The sequence below is a fragment of the Salvelinus alpinus genome, chromosome 8 (assembly GCF_045679555.1).
Source record: "Salvelinus alpinus chromosome 8, SLU_Salpinus.1, whole genome shotgun sequence".
NCBI lineage: Eukaryota > Metazoa > Chordata > Actinopteri > Salmoniformes > Salmonidae > Salvelinus > Salvelinus alpinus.
The window spans coordinates 84,464,156-84,482,769 of NC_092093.1; the positions used below are offsets into that span (position 1 = coordinate 84,464,156).

An 18,614-nucleotide genomic window follows, 5' to 3' on the forward strand; every position below is an offset into this window, starting at 1 on the left:
TGGCAAAGTTTGTTCGTCGCCGACTGTCTTGCACTGAATGTAAGATAAGCATTTCTCAAATCAGCTTGACCAAAGGGTCTCAGGCAGTTCTTTTCATTGCCTTTAGATGGCGCTAATTCACCAATAATATTCACACCACAGACTAAAGTCAGAGGTATCCTTAGCAACTGCTCGTTATTCCAGCTTGTGCCAGCTCATAGAGATAGATAGAGGACTCATCTTTCTGTGCCATTATAGCGTCTGTGACAGCATTTTGAAGTAGTCCATTTTCTTCTTCACAATTGGCTGATCCCTCCTGATGACCCGGTTGGACATGACTCCTACAGTGTCACCAGGAGGGATCAGCCAATAAAGTTGAAAGTCCCGCCCTCAACAGTGCTGCCCACAGCCTTTTGTCCACTAGAGGCATCTATCATTCTCTATGTGGCAGATACAGTCCTCTCCTTTCACACAGAATGACAGTTCTCAAATGTTTGTTACGAATAGAGGCCCTCATGTTCTCCTAATGTTGTGACGTTCCCCTCAAAGTTCTGGCGTGAAGAATTCAAGTGAACAATAAGTAGTAGTAGAACATTAGTGAAGCAAATTACTTGTGAACTTTAATTATTACGAGAAAAATATTGAAAGGGATGTCGGTGTGGTTGTGACAGCTTTGCAGTTGAGTGTCTTGTCTATCAGAACACTAGGACACTTGACCATTACTGAAGATGAAACAAGGCATGAAAAACACAAAAGCACAAATGACTAAACACATCAAGGTCTATAGAAAGGATAAATGAACATGTGCTAATATTTCAAACATGGCTAGGAAAGCACGTCATTAACAAACACAGGAATATAATCTACCAAACAAAGAAAGTCCTCAAATTAAATAGATTTAAATGAATGATAACATACTTTTACCCACCCTGTAACTCTTCTGACGTCAAATATTGTACACCCAAATGCTTCTCTGCAGCTGTCACAACAACATCCATTTTGTGCGACTTACATTCCATCCATGCAGTACAGTTGATAACCATTGCTATGAACATTAAAAAGCCAATTTTACTGAAGCATATAGTACCAGTCAAAAGTTTGGACAATCCTACTCATTCAAGGGTTTTTCTTTATTTTTACTATCATTGCAGAATAATAGGGAATACATCAAAACTATGAAATAACACATATGGAATCATCTAGTAACCAAAAAAGTGTTAAACAAATCTAAATCTATTTTATATTTGAGATTCTTCAAAGTATCCACCCTTTGCCTTGACGACAGCTTTGCACACCCTTGACATGGAATGCTTCTCCAACAGTCTTGAAGGAGTTCTCACAATGCTGAGCACTTGTTGGCTGCTTTTTCTTCACTCTGCAGTAGTATTATTCTACAATATAGAAAATAGTAAAAATAAAGAAAAACCCTTGAATGAGTAGGTGTGTCCAAACTGTAACCATGGTAAGCTCAACTTGCCTCTCTCGCACCGGACATTTCTGATCCCCAGCCCCATGGGCAGCCCTACAATTAACACATACCGCTTCTTTCCCCAATACTATACATTCCTTTGTCTCACACCTAGCAACCTCCCTTCTACACACTGCTAACAAACATGCCCATGAGCTTGACATCTGTAACAACATAATGTATTTGGCACAAAAGCTTGTATGGGATAACTGAAATATTCTAACATCACTTTGTCGGACAAAGACACAACATCAAAACTCAAAAGAACAGACAATGACTTCTGTTTCACCAATCGCGCCACCCTGTCTGCGTCGCACCAATCAACGAGCATCCCAAACACCGGGAATCTTCCTCTTCAGTTGGTTCACTTTCACATTTACCGCTACCCAAGTAATCACTCCTTTCAATGGCGCCCCTTTCTTGAGAGCAAAACAAGTCATAGCTCTTGTCCCCATTTGTTTGGCGTGGAGCACCTGCTCCCTCTGACCAGCAGAAACACAAACAACTATCACAACACAACTTTGGGTTACCTTCACCGATTCCACAGTAACCAGCTCCGTTTTCACCCATCCTGAAAACACAAATGGATCAGCAGGGGTCTACTTTCTCCAAAAATGTCACCCCTTCCATCACATCTTTATCCTGACCATCAGTGCAAGTCTCAGGCTCCAAGAACCTCACCACACCTGCCACCTCTGATAATTCGGCCTCATTCACTTCCATTTCTCCTCCTGTCTTCAATCCGGCGAACGGCTCACTCTGCTTACACTTTCTACAATTCTTCTCCGACAAACCATCTCCCTTTTTTCTGCCATCTTCAACCGATTCAAGCTCCCCCTCTTCCTCCCTCTCTCCTTTTAAAACCTCATCTGCCTCTCTTTTTCCCTCCATTCCTCTTCCATATTCCAATTATGCATCTCCTTATGATAATATTGCACTTCCCCTAACATACATCTCATTCTTGCCCTCTCAAGGGATGCCATGTAACAAGGTAAGGTAACTTATGACCATTTCAAGGTCACATCTCAAGATCTTTTTATTTCTTTTATTTCACCTTTATTTAACCGGGTAGGCTAGTTGAGAACAAGTTCTCATTTGCAACTGCGACCTGGCCAAGATAAAGCAAAGCAGTTCGACACATACAACAACACAGAGTTACACATGGAATAAACAAACATACAGTCAATAATACAGTAGAAAAATATATATACAGCATGTGCAAATGAGGTAGGATAAGAGAGATAAGGCAATAAATAGGCCATGGTAAAACAAATAAGGCAATAAGTAGTTACAATATAGCAATTAAACACTGGAATGGTAGAATGTGCAGAAGATGAATGTGCAAGTAGATATACTGGGGTGCAAAGGAGCAAGATAAATAAATACATAAATACAGTATGGGGATGAGGTAGTTGGATGGGCTATTTACAGATGAGCTATGTACAGGTGCAGTGATCTGTGAGCTGCTCTGACAGCTGATGCTTAAAGCTAGTGAGGGAGGTAAGAGTCTCCAGCTTTAGTGATTTTTGCAGTTCATTCCAGTCATTTGCAGCAGAGAACTGGAAGGAGAGGCGGCCAAGGGAAGAATTGGCTTTGGGGGTGACCAGTGAGATATACCCGCTGGAGCGCGTGCTACGGGTGGGTGCTGCTATGGTGACCAGTGAGCTGAGATAAGACGGGGCTTTACCTAGCAGAGACTTGTAGATGACCTGGAGCCAGTGGGTTTGGCAACGAGTATGAAGCGAGAGCCAGACAACGAGAGCGTACAGGTCGCAATGGTGGGTAGTATATGGGGCTTTGGTGATAAAATGGATGGCACTGTGATAGACTGCATCCAATTTGTTGAGTAGTGTTGGAGGCTATTAAGTAAATGACCGCCGAAGTCGAAGATCGGTAGGATGGTCAGTTTTACAAGGGTATGTTTGGCAGCATGAGTGAAGGATGCTTTGATGCCCACATGGTAATAAAATGGCCACATGACAGTAAAATAAAATGAAATAAGTCACTTTAGAGAAAGCAGAGGACAAACTGAGAGAAAGTATTTTTTTCTGATGGAGGTTAGTCATTTGGCTGGGTTCCCTGTGGAGGCCTAGCTGTCTGTAGTGTTGCAGTAGAACAGGGAGCTTTAGTGGAGCCTGTTGTTGACATGACTGATGGCTTCCTGTTGTGAGATGGGCAGACACAACAAAAGAGACAAATGAAAGCGGTGCATCTGTGGTCCCACCTGCATTGCACAGGTACAGTGGCTCTGGGCCAGTGGTTTAAAGTGCTACTTAAGTCGTTTTCTGGGGTTTCTGTACTTTATTTTACTATTTATATTTTTGACAACTTTTACTTTTACTCCACTACATTCCTAAAGAAAATAATGTACGTTTTACTCCTTTCATTTTCAGACACCCAAAAGTACTCATTACATTTTGAATGCTTAGCAGCACAGGAAAATTGTCTAAATCACACACTTATCAAGAGAACATCCCTGGTCATCCCTACTGCCTCTGATCTGGTGGACTCACTAAACACAAATGCTTTGTTTGCAAATTTAATCTGAGTGTTGAACTGTGCACCTGGCTATGCGTAGATTAAAAAAACAAGAACATCGTGTCATCTGGTTTGCTTAATGTAAGGAATTCTCAAGGATTTATGCTTTTACTTTTGACACTTAAGTACATTTAAAACCAAATACTTTTAGACTTTTACTCAAGTAGTATTTTACTGGGTGACTTTCACTTTTACTTGAGTCATTTTCTTTTAGGGTATCTTTAGTGAGTTTCTAATAGAACACATTCTCAAGTGAGCACACAATAAAACATTTCTTCTCACAAAATCACACTTTGTAGAATTTCATAGATCCAATACAACTTTTATATCTAATGGAGAAACCCTCTTTGCAGTACAACTTGACATGGTATGATGAACACAATTTCAACATATACATAGTTCTGATGATTATGTTGAAATGAGATTGATGCAACAACCTGTCAGTCAGGTTAAGTCAATGTATTTAAGTAGAAGTTTTACCCTAATGTCTATGTTTACACCACTGGTTGAAATTAAATGAAAACAGTACTGGTTGATTACATTTTTCAAATCAAATGTATTTTCCACGATGATACCACGTCTCAATGTTGACAAATTACGTTGAAACAATGTTGATTCAACCAGTGTGTAACCAGTGGGATGGAACTCTATGGCGTGCACCCATGCCAACCCCAACTTCAGTCAATCTCAGTTTACTTGCTATTCAGCCTGATTTAAGACAAATGCTTTGATAGCAGCAGGTTGAGTGCATCTGAGGGGGAGTTATGGAACTGAGATGATGCAACGGGCAGACAGCCTACAGTATGGCTCACCCTGCTTCACGATCTCCAGTTGCACTCCGGAGTGAAGAGATAAGAGGGCCTTACCAGTAACTGGCCACCATTACAGGTCTTTGATGTTCCCATGGTTTTTGTAGCATGGCCAAATATAGAAAAACACTCCCATGTCTACCTAGCACTGGATCAGATGGGATATCTGTGTCTATTCTGCTTGTGGCTGGTTAGGGTTGAGATGTTGGCAGGACCTGTTGGGTGGAGAATATTGGCTCGATAACGAGTATTAAGGCACACCAAGTCTGAAGTTTACATACACCTTAGGCAAATACATTTAAACTCAGTTTTTCACAATTCCTGACATTTAATCCCAGTAAAAAAAACCTGTCTTAGGTCAGTTAGGATCACCACTTTATTTTAAGAATGTGAAATGTCAGAATAATAGTAGAGAGAATGATTTATTTCAGCTTTTATTTCTTTCATCACATTCCCAGTGGGTCAGAAGTTTACATACACTCAATTAGTATTTGGTTGCACTGCCTTTAAATTGTTTAACTTGGGTCAAACGTTTTGGGTAGCCTTCCACAAGCTTCCCACAATAAGTTGGGTGAATTTTGGCCCATTCCTCCTGCCCGAGCTGGTGTAACTGAGTCAGGTTTTTAGGCCTCCTTGCTCGCACAAGCTTTGTCAGTTCTGTCCACAAACTTTCTATAGGATTGAGGTCAGGGCTTTGTGATGGCCACCCCAACCTTGACTTTGTTGTCCTTAAGCCATTTTGCCACAACTTTGGAAGTATGCTTGGGGTCCTTTTCCATTTGGAAGACCCATTTGCGACCAAGCTTTAACTTCCTGACTGATGTCTTTAGATGTTGCTTCAATATACCCACATCATTTTCCTCCCTTATGATGCCATCTATTTTGTGAAGTGCACCAATCCCTCCTGCAGCAAAGCACCCCCACAACATGATGCTGCCACCCCTGTGCTTCACGGTTGGGATGATGTTCTTCGGCTTGCAAGACTCCCCCTTTTTCCTCCAAACATAACGATGGTCATTATGTACAAACGGTTCTATTTTTGTTTCATCAGACCAGAGGACATTTTTCCTTTGTCCCCATGTGCAGTTGCAAACCGTAGTCTGGCTTTTTTATGGCGGTTTTGGAGCAGTGGCTTCATCCTTGCTGAGCGGTCTTTCAGGTTATGTCGATATAGGACTCGTTTTACTGTGGATATAAATACTTTGTACCTGTTTCGTCCAGCATCTTCACAAGTTCTTTTGCTGTTGTTCTGGGATTGATTTGCACTTTTCGCACCAAAATACGTTCATCTCTAGGAGACAGAACGCATTTCCTTCCTGAGCGCTTTGACAGCTGTGTGGTCCCATGGTGTTTATACTTGTGTATTATTGTTTGTACAGATGTACATGGTACCTTCAGGCATTTGGAAATTGCTCCTAAGGATGAACCACACTTGTGGATGTCTACAGTTCTTTTTCTGAGGTCTTGGCTGATTTCTTTTGATTTTCCCATGATGTCAAGCAAAGAGGGGCTCAGTTTGAAGGTAGGCCTTGAAATACATCCACAGGTACACCTCCAATTGACTCAAATGATGTCAATTAGACTATCAGAAGCTTCTAAAGCCATGATATCATTTTCTGGAATTTTCCAAGCTGTTAAAAGGCACAGTCAATTTAGTGTATGTAAACTTCTGAACCACTGGAAATTGTGATAAAGTGAATTATAAGTGAAATAATCTGTCTGTAAACAATTGTTGTAAAAGTTACTTGTGTCATGCACAAAGTAGATGTCCTAACCGACTTGCCAAAACTATAGTTTGGTAACAAGAAATTTGTGGAGTGGTTAAAAAACGAGTTTTAATGACTCCAACCTAAGTGCATGTAAACTTCCGACTTCAACTCTATGTACTGATGTAATGTAGGCTGGTGACATCGTCAAAGACAAGTGTTTCAATGCTACCAACGGTGATTCAAATCTGAAGCTAGTGTAATGTGTAAATGATACTAAAATTGCAATTCGATTTCATACTACACTTCATCTGCTCACAACCTGAATTTAGGTAATCAGACTGCAACTCAACAAAACAGCAGACAAGGCTTCTTTTTGTATTTCAGTGGGATCACGATTAAATTCTCAATTGTCAAATTTCACGGCATGCTACTTTCACCCTGTCTGAACCAAAGGTACCGAGTCAACGGTGTTCAGAGGTGAATAAGTGCAAACTTTTCACATACCAGTCTTAATGGGACACTTTCAAGTCATTCCCAAACCAACATAGAGTCAATGATGTTTGAAGAGCCACCTAAGAATAGTCTTAGGCTGCAGTCATAGTGAAAGTGTTGTGAATGCAACAAGCCACAGCATGCTAATTTCTCACACAAAGTAGATGACCTTAAGTGAATGCTGCTCGTGTGGCTCAAAGCATTGCATTGCATTCCTTCATTAAGACTTTGTTCTTGCTGTTTATTCTAATCTTGCTACCTTAAAAGGCTTCACACTTACTCATGTGACCTCATTGTACTCTGGGGAAAAAAAGTTGTGATGTTAAAGCCCAAGATGAGGCATTCTGAGAAATTGGGTTTTGTAAATGTTATTCAATTTTGTTAAACAATTATAAAAAATACATAAAAAATGAGGATTTTACACTCTAGACCAGCACTAAGTCTTCAAGTAGAGATCATATTAAAACAGTCATGGTAAGACCAGGGCCACTGCTACATAGGAGGATGTGAAATCCATAGATTAGGGCCCAGCAAAATCGTTGATATTGTTGAATGTTGCGTTTATTTTTTGTTCAGTATATATACAATAATTTACACTTTAATATAATGTCTTAGAGAATGGTATGCTTTTCATGTATTGCATGTTTCTTGATTCTTGACGAGTTAAATGTTTCTTGACGAGTTAAATGTAAACAACAATTCCTTTCTATACTGGTAAAATACCAATGTACTCAGGATGCAACAGGTGGGAGCGTCCTCTAGCAGCATATGATATCATGGAAGAAGAAAGGTGTGGAATGATGAGGTGTTTACCAATGAAATTATGTGATCTGAGGTGATGTTGAATGTGTGTGTGTGGCTTCAGTGGGCACGATTACAAGGCGAGGGCACAGGTAGTCTCAGTGTCAGACATGACAGAAGGGCGTTTGGGGACGGCCTGCAGCTTACTGACACCTCCTTGGCTCAGGCCGCAGGTGCACAGCTTCAGCAGCCTCAGCAGATCCTTCTGGAAGCGAACGCCAATGAACACATACAGGAAGGGGTTAATGCAGGCGTGGGTGTATGCCAGACTCTTGGCAATTTGACCAGCGACATCGAAATGTTCCAACACAGCACAGTCCGTGATGGTGGTGTCGGCAGCCTGCATGGCGTCGACCACCAGTAGCCCATTGTACGGGAGCTGGGAGAGGACAAACACAGCCACCACAGCGAAGATGACCCTGAGTGCCTTGTGCTTCTCGAAGCTCTTGGCCTGCAGCAGGGTGCGGATGATGACAGAGTAGCACAGCACCATGACCAGCAGCGGCAGGCAAAAACCCACACAGATCTGCAGAACGAGCACCAGGATCTTGGTGCGATTGAAGAGGTTGTTTGGGTAGACCAAGACACAGAAGGAATTCCCCCTACGGTCAGGCTTGACTTGGGCGAAGATTAACTCAGGCAGTGCCAGGAGACCTGAGATGATCCAGACAGCTAGGCAGGTCAGCTTGCTGACAGACAGCCTCTTGTTCTTCTGGTTGTGGGCCTTGGTAACCTGGACGATAGCCACATAGCGGTCCACGCTGATACATGTGAGCAGCAGCATGCTGCTGAAGAAGTTGATCTTGTAGATGGCCGAGAGGAGCTTACAGAGGCTCAGGCCGAACATCCAGCCCTTGGTGGCGTCGGCGGCCCAGAAAGGCAGCGTGCCCAGGAAGAGAAGGTCGGCCACAGCCAGGTTGAGTAGGTAGACGTCCGTCATGGTCTTGAGGCGGTGGCGCACCGTGGTAAAGATGAAGACCACCATCAGGTTGCCCACAGCGCCCAAGACGAAGATGAGCCAGAACAGCGGGGGTTCGTAGAGACCCCGAAACTCCCTCACCCAGCTCTTGTCACATAGCCCCCCTGGGGTCTCAGTGAAGGTCCCATAGTCGTCTGTGTAATCTCCAGAAAGCTGTAATACAAACAAGCATTCTTTAATGGGAGACTTTTACTCTGAATTTGTGTAACAGGTGTCCCTAATCATTTATTTTGTCACTGTGTCTTTGATAACGGTTTAAAGACAGACAGATTTCAATTTAGCCTACTTTTAATTGAACTATTATTTTAATTTAACTATTATTATCCTATTTTTTTTCATCACTTCCTGTCTACGGTGGTTGACTGCCTGTCTGTTCCCCCAAACCATCTGCCTACACGACAGAGTTTCATAACAGTGTGGATTCAGTGGAGCACAGCAGGGTGACACCAAGATCTGGTGGTAGTGACACTCTATCTAAACCAGATGCTACTCTGGCTGCTCTTAGATGCAGGTGATGTGTCTCACTGTCTCTACAGGAGAAACCTCACCACTACACCACTTCCTCCTGTATGAGATGGAGGGGCTGAGAGATGGAGGGGCTGAGAGAGGGGCTCAGGTTCATGATGCACGTCAACGACACAGCACTCATTGTCGACACCAACACACACAGATGTAGACGGCGATTAAATTGGGGGAAGCGGTGACAGCATGCACACCACATGGACATTTTTAGACTGATGTTTTAGCCTTTACTGTGGCGAAGTTTGTGTGTATGTGTTTAGCTTAAAGGAAAGCAAGCATTAAATTCACAAACTCCAAGCTTCATTGATCTTTTTCTTGAAAAGTATCACTGAATCTGATCAACTGAACATTGAAAAGAATATATAATTAAATTAATGTTTATGTATCATGGGAAAATAATAACTAAAAGCATCTAGGTACAGTATGTGTGTACTGTAATAACATACACACACAGACAGATCACATACTCGTCCACAGTCATACATTCTCACAAAAACAGACCACAAAAACACTGTTACAAACATGATAAGCAACCCTCCAGAAAACTGATCTAAAATCTGATCTGAATCTTGGGTACTTTGGGTACTTAAAGTGAAGTTGAAAATATTAACAAGAGTTTTTCTCACCGACCACATTAATGTTGATGTGAAACTTTATGTGGTCTATGTATGGGAGTTCAAAAGACAAACAGTAGATACTTTAGGCTACAATCAACATGTTTGGATTGAATTCATTCTCTGATGTTTGATTCTGCTCTCTAATTAATTTTATGGTATTGTTTTTAAATTGTCAATACAAGCATTTAGATTGAAATAATACTTACAGTTTCATCAGTTGGGAGTGCAGTGAATAATGGCCACTCCATTTTACCTGTCAGAATAAGTAAAATGTAAAAAATGATTTAATTTAACCCACAAATAACCTAATAGATGTGAAAATAAAGTTATTACTACATATACACTTAATAATTTATCACCTTTGATCCACAATTAAAACAATTTCAACCTAACAAAAATGTTAACAAAATAATACTATCCACTATTATGAAAGAAAATCTCTACTTCTGAAACAAAACTCACTAGCAAGATGACAAAGACAACGTCACATGCACTTACCCAGTCAGTGATGAGACTTCAATGCTGTGTCTCTTCCTCTGAGTAGACGCCTCTAGCCCTTGATGAATACTGCTACCTGTCTCATCGTCACCAGCTTTTATGATTTTACGTCTTAACCACAATGTCACATGTCGATAGATCGCTTTGCCTATGCCATTCGTTTCTGTTTTTTTCCCCAAACATACAGAATACCAGTGTAAAATTCAAATCAACTTTGTATGCATTCAACTGAGAAACTGTCTCTCTTTTTAGGGAACCTGTGGTATACTCAGCTAGTAGTACTTGCATTTGTTCTATGAGACACCTTATATGAAGTTACTCATAGAATTGAATGCAGGCTTTATTAGGCATATCTGCTCTTCATTGGATCTCGCACCACCTGTCTTATGCAGCTGTAACAATTCTCCCTCATCCCTCTTAAAAACCCTTTTCATGTCACGGCCCATTTTTCACGACACAGTATGCTCAAGTGAAGCACTTAGTGGTGCATGAAATGGATAAACTTGGTAGCAAGACAACACCAGTGTTGTGAGATGGTGAGGGGAAGTTCATTGTGGGCTGACAATTAGTCTACTGGCATGGGTCAAATGCCCGGATGTTGCCTAAATGAAAGTGATGTAGCTGATAACGTAAGTTCAATCAGTAAATCGGACTGAATGGCTTGCTTCTTTAGCTTAATCCAGTAAGTATGATACTCTAAGTGTACAAAACATTAACACCTGCTCTGACCAGGTGAATCGAGGTGAAAGCTATGATCCCTTATTGATGTCACTTGTTAAATCCACTTCAATCAAATCAAATCAAATGTGTCACATCTGCCCAAATACAACAGGTATTACAGTGAAATGCTTACTGACCAGCAATGCAGTTAAGAAAATAGAGTTAAGAAAATATTTACTAAATAAACTAAAGTCCCAAAATTATAAAAAGTAACACAATAAAATAACAATAATGAGGGGGTACTGGTACCGAGTCAATGTGTTTGGGGTACAGGTTAGTCGAGGTAATTTGTACATGTCGGTAGGGGTAAAGTGACTGTGCATAGATAATTAACAGAGAATGGTGGCAATGGAAATAGTCCAGGTGGCCATTTGATTAATTGTTCAGCAGTCTTATGGCTTGGGGGTAGAAGCTGTTAAGGAGCCATTTGGACCTAGACTTGGCGCTCCGGTACCGCTTGCCGTGCAGTAGCAGAGAGAACAGTCTATGACTAGGGTGACTGGAATCTTTGACAATTTTTCAGGCCTTCCTCTGACACCGCCTAGTATGTACAATCAGTGTAGATGAAGGGGAGGAGACAGTCTATTGTTGTGACTTAAATGAAGACCAGATCAAATTTGATGACCAATTTATACAGAAATCCAGGTAATTCCAAAGGTTTCACATACTTGTTCTTCCCACTGTACTTTGTATCACTAATTTATTCAAGCATTTCCATTATTTTGGCAGTTACCTGTATATGTTAGCGTTTACAAACATTATCATCATGGCTTCATATCTCGCCTTCTCTTTTCTATTTGCCACATGCGGAATGCCATTCACCTATTTACCTTATAGCCTTATAGCATAGCACAAGTATGTACATTCCTCACGCTTGCTGTTTCACCTATGATCACCTCCCACTCTCTCAGCCATAGGGCGGAAATCTTGAGATGTGTTTCTATGTCAACTTACCCATGTTCTCTCACTTGCTGTTTTTCAGCAACAGTTTGACACTCATCCACCTCCCCACCCATCCACCTCCTTTCTCCCAGCATTGGGGTCTCGATGCCAGTTGCCCCCCATAGGGCTGGCTACCTGCCATCCTATCATCTGGCTCCGACAATTATTCCTCGGAGACGAGGCTATTCCCAAAACTATTTTAATAAATGTTCATATTACACCGTCTCTGTTACTCATTCAGTTAGTCTGTCCCCGATTGAACTACATCTAAGCATATCCACCCTTGTTTACAATTGCGAGAAAGAAGCAGACGCCATAGAAAAGGAAGTGCAGCTACTATGAGCAGATATGAAAGGCAAGGGGAACTTAAAGGGACAAAATGCTGCTTTGCAATGTGGGCACGGTAAATCACATGTACAGTATACCGCAAAAACATCAAAAGGTCAAAAGGTTCCGGGAATTCTAGGACTTGTTTACGGACACATCAAAACGAAGAGGCAGTCATGATAGTTTTGATTTCATTCATTTAAAGATGTTATGTTTTTATCAGGCTGTGTTCCAGGTTACAGCAACAGTCAAGAGTTTGACAACTTGATATTGTTGATACCGTGTGTGTTTGCCATGTGTGGTTTTCATTTAAAGGCTTCCAACCACACCTGCATACTGCTTTTTGATTGCATTGTTTTTATCTGTATGGCTGTCTATCACTTGTTTTCTTTGGTGAAAATCAATCAATCAATAAACATCAATAAATATGTGTTATCATCCTTTGAGTTTCCAAAGCCAAAGTGACTGTTATGATAGAAACATAAAAGGAAGAGGGAAGTTCATTAACGTCTGTTTGTTTCCTGTGAGTAGGTGTAAGGAAGAGTACTTTCTAACCTCCTGTGTTTCAACACATATTTGGGCACTGGGTAAAACAAGAGCACAGTGCAGACCGGTGTGGAATCCTCATAAAAGTTTCACTACCCAACTTGATGTAGCAGTTTCTGTCTCAGGTTTCTCATAGGACCCGGGGGTGAGATGCTGGCGGTTGAAAGTAGCTACCAGTCTCCTCTTTCAGGTTGCGTTTCTCGGTTTGGACCACAAAGAGGCAAAAGTGAAACAGCCATGGCCGTAAGCTGGGCTAAGGATGCTTCAGGGTGCCTATGAAAACAAACTCTTGAATAAAGTGACAGGCAAGAGAGGTGCTGGTGGTGACATCAGTTCCAACTGACACACGGCAAAGCAGTGTTACTGGAGCTGTAACCTGCCTGGTAGCTGCGAACACCTGTGCAACCACAGGACAGACTTCTCTGTTAAACACGAGTAATGCTTGAAAACACATGCACCCATCCACACACACACACACACACACACACACACACACACACACACACACACACACACACACACACACACACACACACACACACACACACACACACACACACACACACACACACACACACACACACACACACACACACACACACACACACACACACTTAAATATGACAAAGCCAGTCACCAAATGATATTGGGCTTCTTGCATACACTATTCAAATCACACAGAAGGAAACACCATATCTACATTCTGCATGCACAATGGACATTCTAACAGACATCTTGCTATTCACCAGAACACAATAATGACCACAATGAAATTCTATATGATGAAGCAGAGTGTATTTGTTATATAGGGTCACCATGCTGTGCTGCTTAGGTCCGAACTCTGACGTCTGACCTCTAGGACTCAGAATCCGCATCAGACGTGTTAGTGGTGGTCTCAGAGTGGGCTTCTGCAGAGAGAAAGCATTGTGAGTCCCAGCAACCCCTTATGAGATGACATCAAGCCTTATTCATTAGAATTGCTGATTAGTAATAGGCCTACGTACATAACAATATGTGGTTGATGGTGATACTAAGCGAAAACCTGACAATCGGAGTGCTTGAGACTGATTCGCTTTCATAGTGATTCATGACAACAGACGATAACCCTAAACCACATGGTACTTTATCATTGGTCTACCAACACATTGGCTCGGTCTGGTCAAATGATATTGGTTACAGGGACTCACCAGTGACGACTTCCTCTTTGGTCTCACTCTCATCACCACCTCTGTCACTGCACAGAGAATCAGAGTATGCATCAGTGTTATTAGTCATCAATGACGTTAGCTCTTAATCTAAGATTGAATTGGCAAATTGAGTGGTACTCTTCCTAAGAAGAATGACACGGCACAGTTATGCATAGATATTGATATTGAGAAAAACAGTTATTGTGGTTTTGCTGGTGTGACATCTGTAATTTACCTAGTAATTAAATTACCCATATCCTCAGACTGGCCATAGGACTGTTTGGGCAAATGCCAGATGGCTGGACCATCTTTAGCCCATTGGTCCTGTCTAAAGTTGTTTGTTTTTGTTTTGCACAGAATTATCATTATTTGGCCAATAATGTGAGCCTTGAGGAAAACAATGGGCCGGTGTAGAGGTCTGAAGCAAAAAAAGAATAATAGGCTGGTGTGTAAGAAATGCCCAGGCCGATTTCTGGTCCCAGTCCGTCCCTGTAAGAGACTATAGATGCCTGTTGTCCTTGTGGTTTCCAAAATGTTCTCTCATCTGTGTAAGTATAGGAAGTCTATGTGAAAGACATGCTCTTTGCAGATACCTGAAAGATATATTCTAAAATAATGTTTTTAACCTAAGGGTGGTTTTAAAGGAACAGGTACCTATTTAATTTGTCAATTATATTGAATGATGCAAGACATTTGCTGATAGCTCAGAAGTGACAATTTAATCTCAAACTACATGTTTATTTTCTCCTGTTTCTTCACCCCTGCCGCAAGCTCTGCCAGAGAGCCACAGACTTGGCGGGGCTCCTAACGTGGGAGGCGGGGGCCTAGTTGAGCTAGACATGTAGAGAGCGGAGAAGCCAAATAACTGGATGGGGAAACTGGAATGACAGCCAACAGCCAACTGGTTATTGCCTCACTGTCACTGGTGAATGATGTGAGTTCCTATCCATTTCCCTATCAACCTTTGTCGATTGGCAATGAAGTATGAATCGAATAAAGAATGAATGGAATTGAATGAGAGCTCTGATGCTGCATTCATGTGTCCCTTTGTCCATCATTTTATTAATTTAAGCCCTCACCCCTTTAGCTAACCTTTCCCCTAACCCTAATACCTTAATCCTAGCCTAGCTAACGTTAGCCACCTAGCTAGAATTTGTAATATTTAATGCTATGAAAATTAGTAAAATATTGTACTTTTAGAAAATGTGTAACATTTTGTAACATAAATAAAAATATTTGTCACATATCATACAAAATGGGTGATAGACATCCACAAATTAATACATACTGTACCATAAGAAAAACGTATGGATACTAAATGGATTTTCCCGGATTTACGTACAGAATAATACAAAATGGTCTGAGACCAGGTTGTCCAGGGACATGTTCTACAGAGGGGAGGTGGTTTTGGCAGGAGTCCAGTCAGAGGGTCAGAACCATAATTATGTTAACTCGCTAGCTCATGTTAGAACATACAGTATGTTTAACTGGGAAACACAACATAAATCACCATGACCATGTGACCAAAAGTCTTTCAAAATCAAAGAGCCAGTCAATGCACCCTATTTCCCATAAACAGGACCTCACTTCAAATTTCTGAAGAAAAACACTTTACAGTTGACACTGATTTTGAGTTAGAATTGAGAAAAGTCCCTTGGTAAACCCCCTTAGTCCCCGGTCTTTAAATTGGCCAGGAAGCTGCTGTGAATCTCTGTGATGTGTGTATAAGCAGACAGTTGCTCCAGTGTTTTCTAGAAAGTCGCTGTTTGTGCCCTCGGCGGCAAGGGAGTTTGGCACGCTGACACACAATAGCACCACTTCCTGTGTGACTGTTAGCACGGATTTATTTCACACGTTAATACTCATCAGCTTGCCAGCTGCATCACGAAACTGTCATAGAATCACTGTCTGACTTACGTACATGGTTTGATTACACCATAAGGAACCATTCTTCATGTCCTCATTACATGTAGTGCAACAAGACCACTCATGGTCTGGAAAGTTCTCTACTTTTGATAGATTTAAATCAAACAATATTGAAATCACCTTTGTCACAACCATAAACGGTCAACTCCATCTGCCTGATAGGATATTCATTTTGGTTAATTGATTAATTTGGTTACCGTTAATTTTTATTCGATTTTAGAGTCAAAGCAACTGAGGAAAAACAAATTGTTACTTTGTGTATCACTTGAATGAAAAAGACAATTTACTTTTTTTTCAACGCCGTAAAAACATCAACTCTGTCAGATTTTTGTGTATCGTCAACTCTGTCAGAGTGCTGAAAGAACTGCTGGAATTGTTTTATTTTTATTTGTGGTTTTCAAAATAATAATTTTCTATATTTTACTAAATGTTTGTATTGAACTTGTATTTTTAGAGGCAAAAGTATGTCTGTTTTTAGTATTTGCTGTAAACTCCGGCACTGGCTTGTCAACTCTGTCACTGATGGCTAACCCCCTTAATCTTTTTGTCCATATTGTGAAAAAAAATGTAATCACTGTTCTGCAACATATTGACATATTCGCTGTGTTAGATCCAAGGGATGTTTGCTTTCTAAATGTTGTTTTATGTTCTGAATCTAGAAAAACATGCCAAATTGGAAACTCTGGAAACTACACGGTGTCTAAAGCATTCCACAGGAACCCAGCAGCGTTGCAGTTTTTGACACAAACCAGAACTACCATACCCTGTTCAAAGGCACAAATCTTTTGTCATGCCCATTCACCCTCTAAATGGCAGACATACACAATCCATGTCTCAATTGTTTAAATGCTTAAAAAATATATAATATATATATATATATTTTTTTTCATCAAAACTGCATTGTTGGTTAAGGGCTTGTAAGTAAGCGTTTCACCTGTTGTTCTCGGCGCATGTGACAAATACAATTTGATTTCATTAAAGTGGATTTAACAAGTGACATCAATAAGGGATCATAGCTTTCACCTGGTCTGTCATGTAGAAAGCAGGTGCTCTTAATGTTTGGTGTACTCAGTGTATATTTCAAATGTTGTTAATATAAAAAAAAATATGGGAAAAAGGAGAGATTGTCCTGTCTTCCAAGAATCCCTTAGTTGTATTTATTTTCTATAAAAAGAAAGTGCAATTCATCCTCATTCAGTAACTAGTCATCCTGGTCTGCTTTTCAAAATTTGGTAACCATAGTTTCATTACTCAGATTTCAAAGGCTGAATAATGCTCTGCTGCCCAAAAATGTCTCATCTTCCTGTCAAGATAGTTTGACTATGGTGCTAAACGTGTAGCCAGCACCCGTATCCACAAAGCATCTCAGAGTAGGAGTACTGAGCTATGATCAGTTTTAGCATTTAGACTAGAATGAATCAGATTATATGGACAGATCCTATATCAGCACTCCTACTCAGATGCTTCACGGCTACGGGCCCAGGACTATATGGTGTAGCCATATCTACTGACCCCCAGTGGACAGAGCGTGTATTTCACAGCAAACAATTCCAGTGGCTTTGAAAGTCACTCTATGGTACCAAATATCATTCATATCATTTAGAAATCGTTTAGAAATAATTATTGTATGTCATTTCGAGTTTGATTGAGCTCTGCCTTGATTTTGTAGTAGGTTATCTTGTTGAGGGCAGAAGCGATGTACGTGTCCGTGGACGAGATCCCGAGTTTGCTTGAAAAGCTCCTGTAAAATCACCCCCCAGCAGTAGTGGTACATGGGTAAAATCCCTGTGGAAGCCAAGCCAGAAACAAAAAGCCATACTATAACCTGTGTTGTGATAATTGCCCAGTTCGGTTCATACGTCTTGCCACCGTGATATATAGCCCTAACGCCAAGACAACAACCACACCTTTGTTTCATCATAAAACCAGAGAGCAACCTCTGTCCGGTGAAGTCCACAAAGCATATAGCATGTAACAAACAGTTACATGACCTACAGCATGGTCAAGCAAGTTAATGTTTCCGGCATTTTCGGACTACTAAACAACTATTGATTTAGAACCACAGAGAGTTACCGCAAGTCACAAAGAAAACAGGAGCTGCATCCACTATTCCAGCACCATTTCAACATTATCAAATCACCTATGTCTAATACAGTGACAACTAAAAGATACCAAAAACTATTTAGTCGAGCAAACGTAAGCTAAATATGATGTGGCTGTCCATTGTTCTGATTTCTCTCTCTGTGTGTGTGTGTGTGTGTGTGTGTGTGTGTGTGTGTGTGTGTGTGTGTGTGTGTGTGTGTGTGTGTGTGCGTGCGTGTAGAAAAAACATGTTGACTCGCCCTACTTGTAGAGAAATGCCAATGCCATCCTCCTCTCTTTCATGTTGACAAACAGTCTATGACTCGGTCATTCGGTACAGGACATGCTTCTAGCTACATATTGAACTTCCATCCTCTCAGGAGGCACAATGTATGCATTTATGGTTGGATCAGAATCACCGTTATAATCATTGGCCAGTATGGAGAATTAAGTAAAACCACATGTCCAAATC

General features: G+C 41.0%; 1 protein-coding gene across 1 annotated transcript; it reads right to left on the bottom strand.

The window, feature by feature from the left end:
• Positions 1 to 7,534: 7,534 nt before the first annotated feature.
• On the bottom strand, positions 7,535 to 10,524 carry LOC139583788 (C-C chemokine receptor type 9-like). The gene is made up of 3 exons (XM_071415245.1): positions 10,413 to 10,524; positions 10,121 to 10,167; positions 7,535 to 8,928 (listed from the first exon to the last, which is right to left on the bottom strand). The coding sequence occupies exons 2-3, from the start codon at positions 10,160 to 10,162 to the stop codon at positions 7,870 to 7,872; spliced, it is 1,101 nt and encodes a 366-aa protein (XP_071271346.1). The 5' UTR covers positions 10,163 to 10,167; positions 10,413 to 10,524; the 3' UTR covers positions 7,535 to 7,869.
• Positions 10,525 to 18,614: the final 8,090 nt, after the last annotated feature.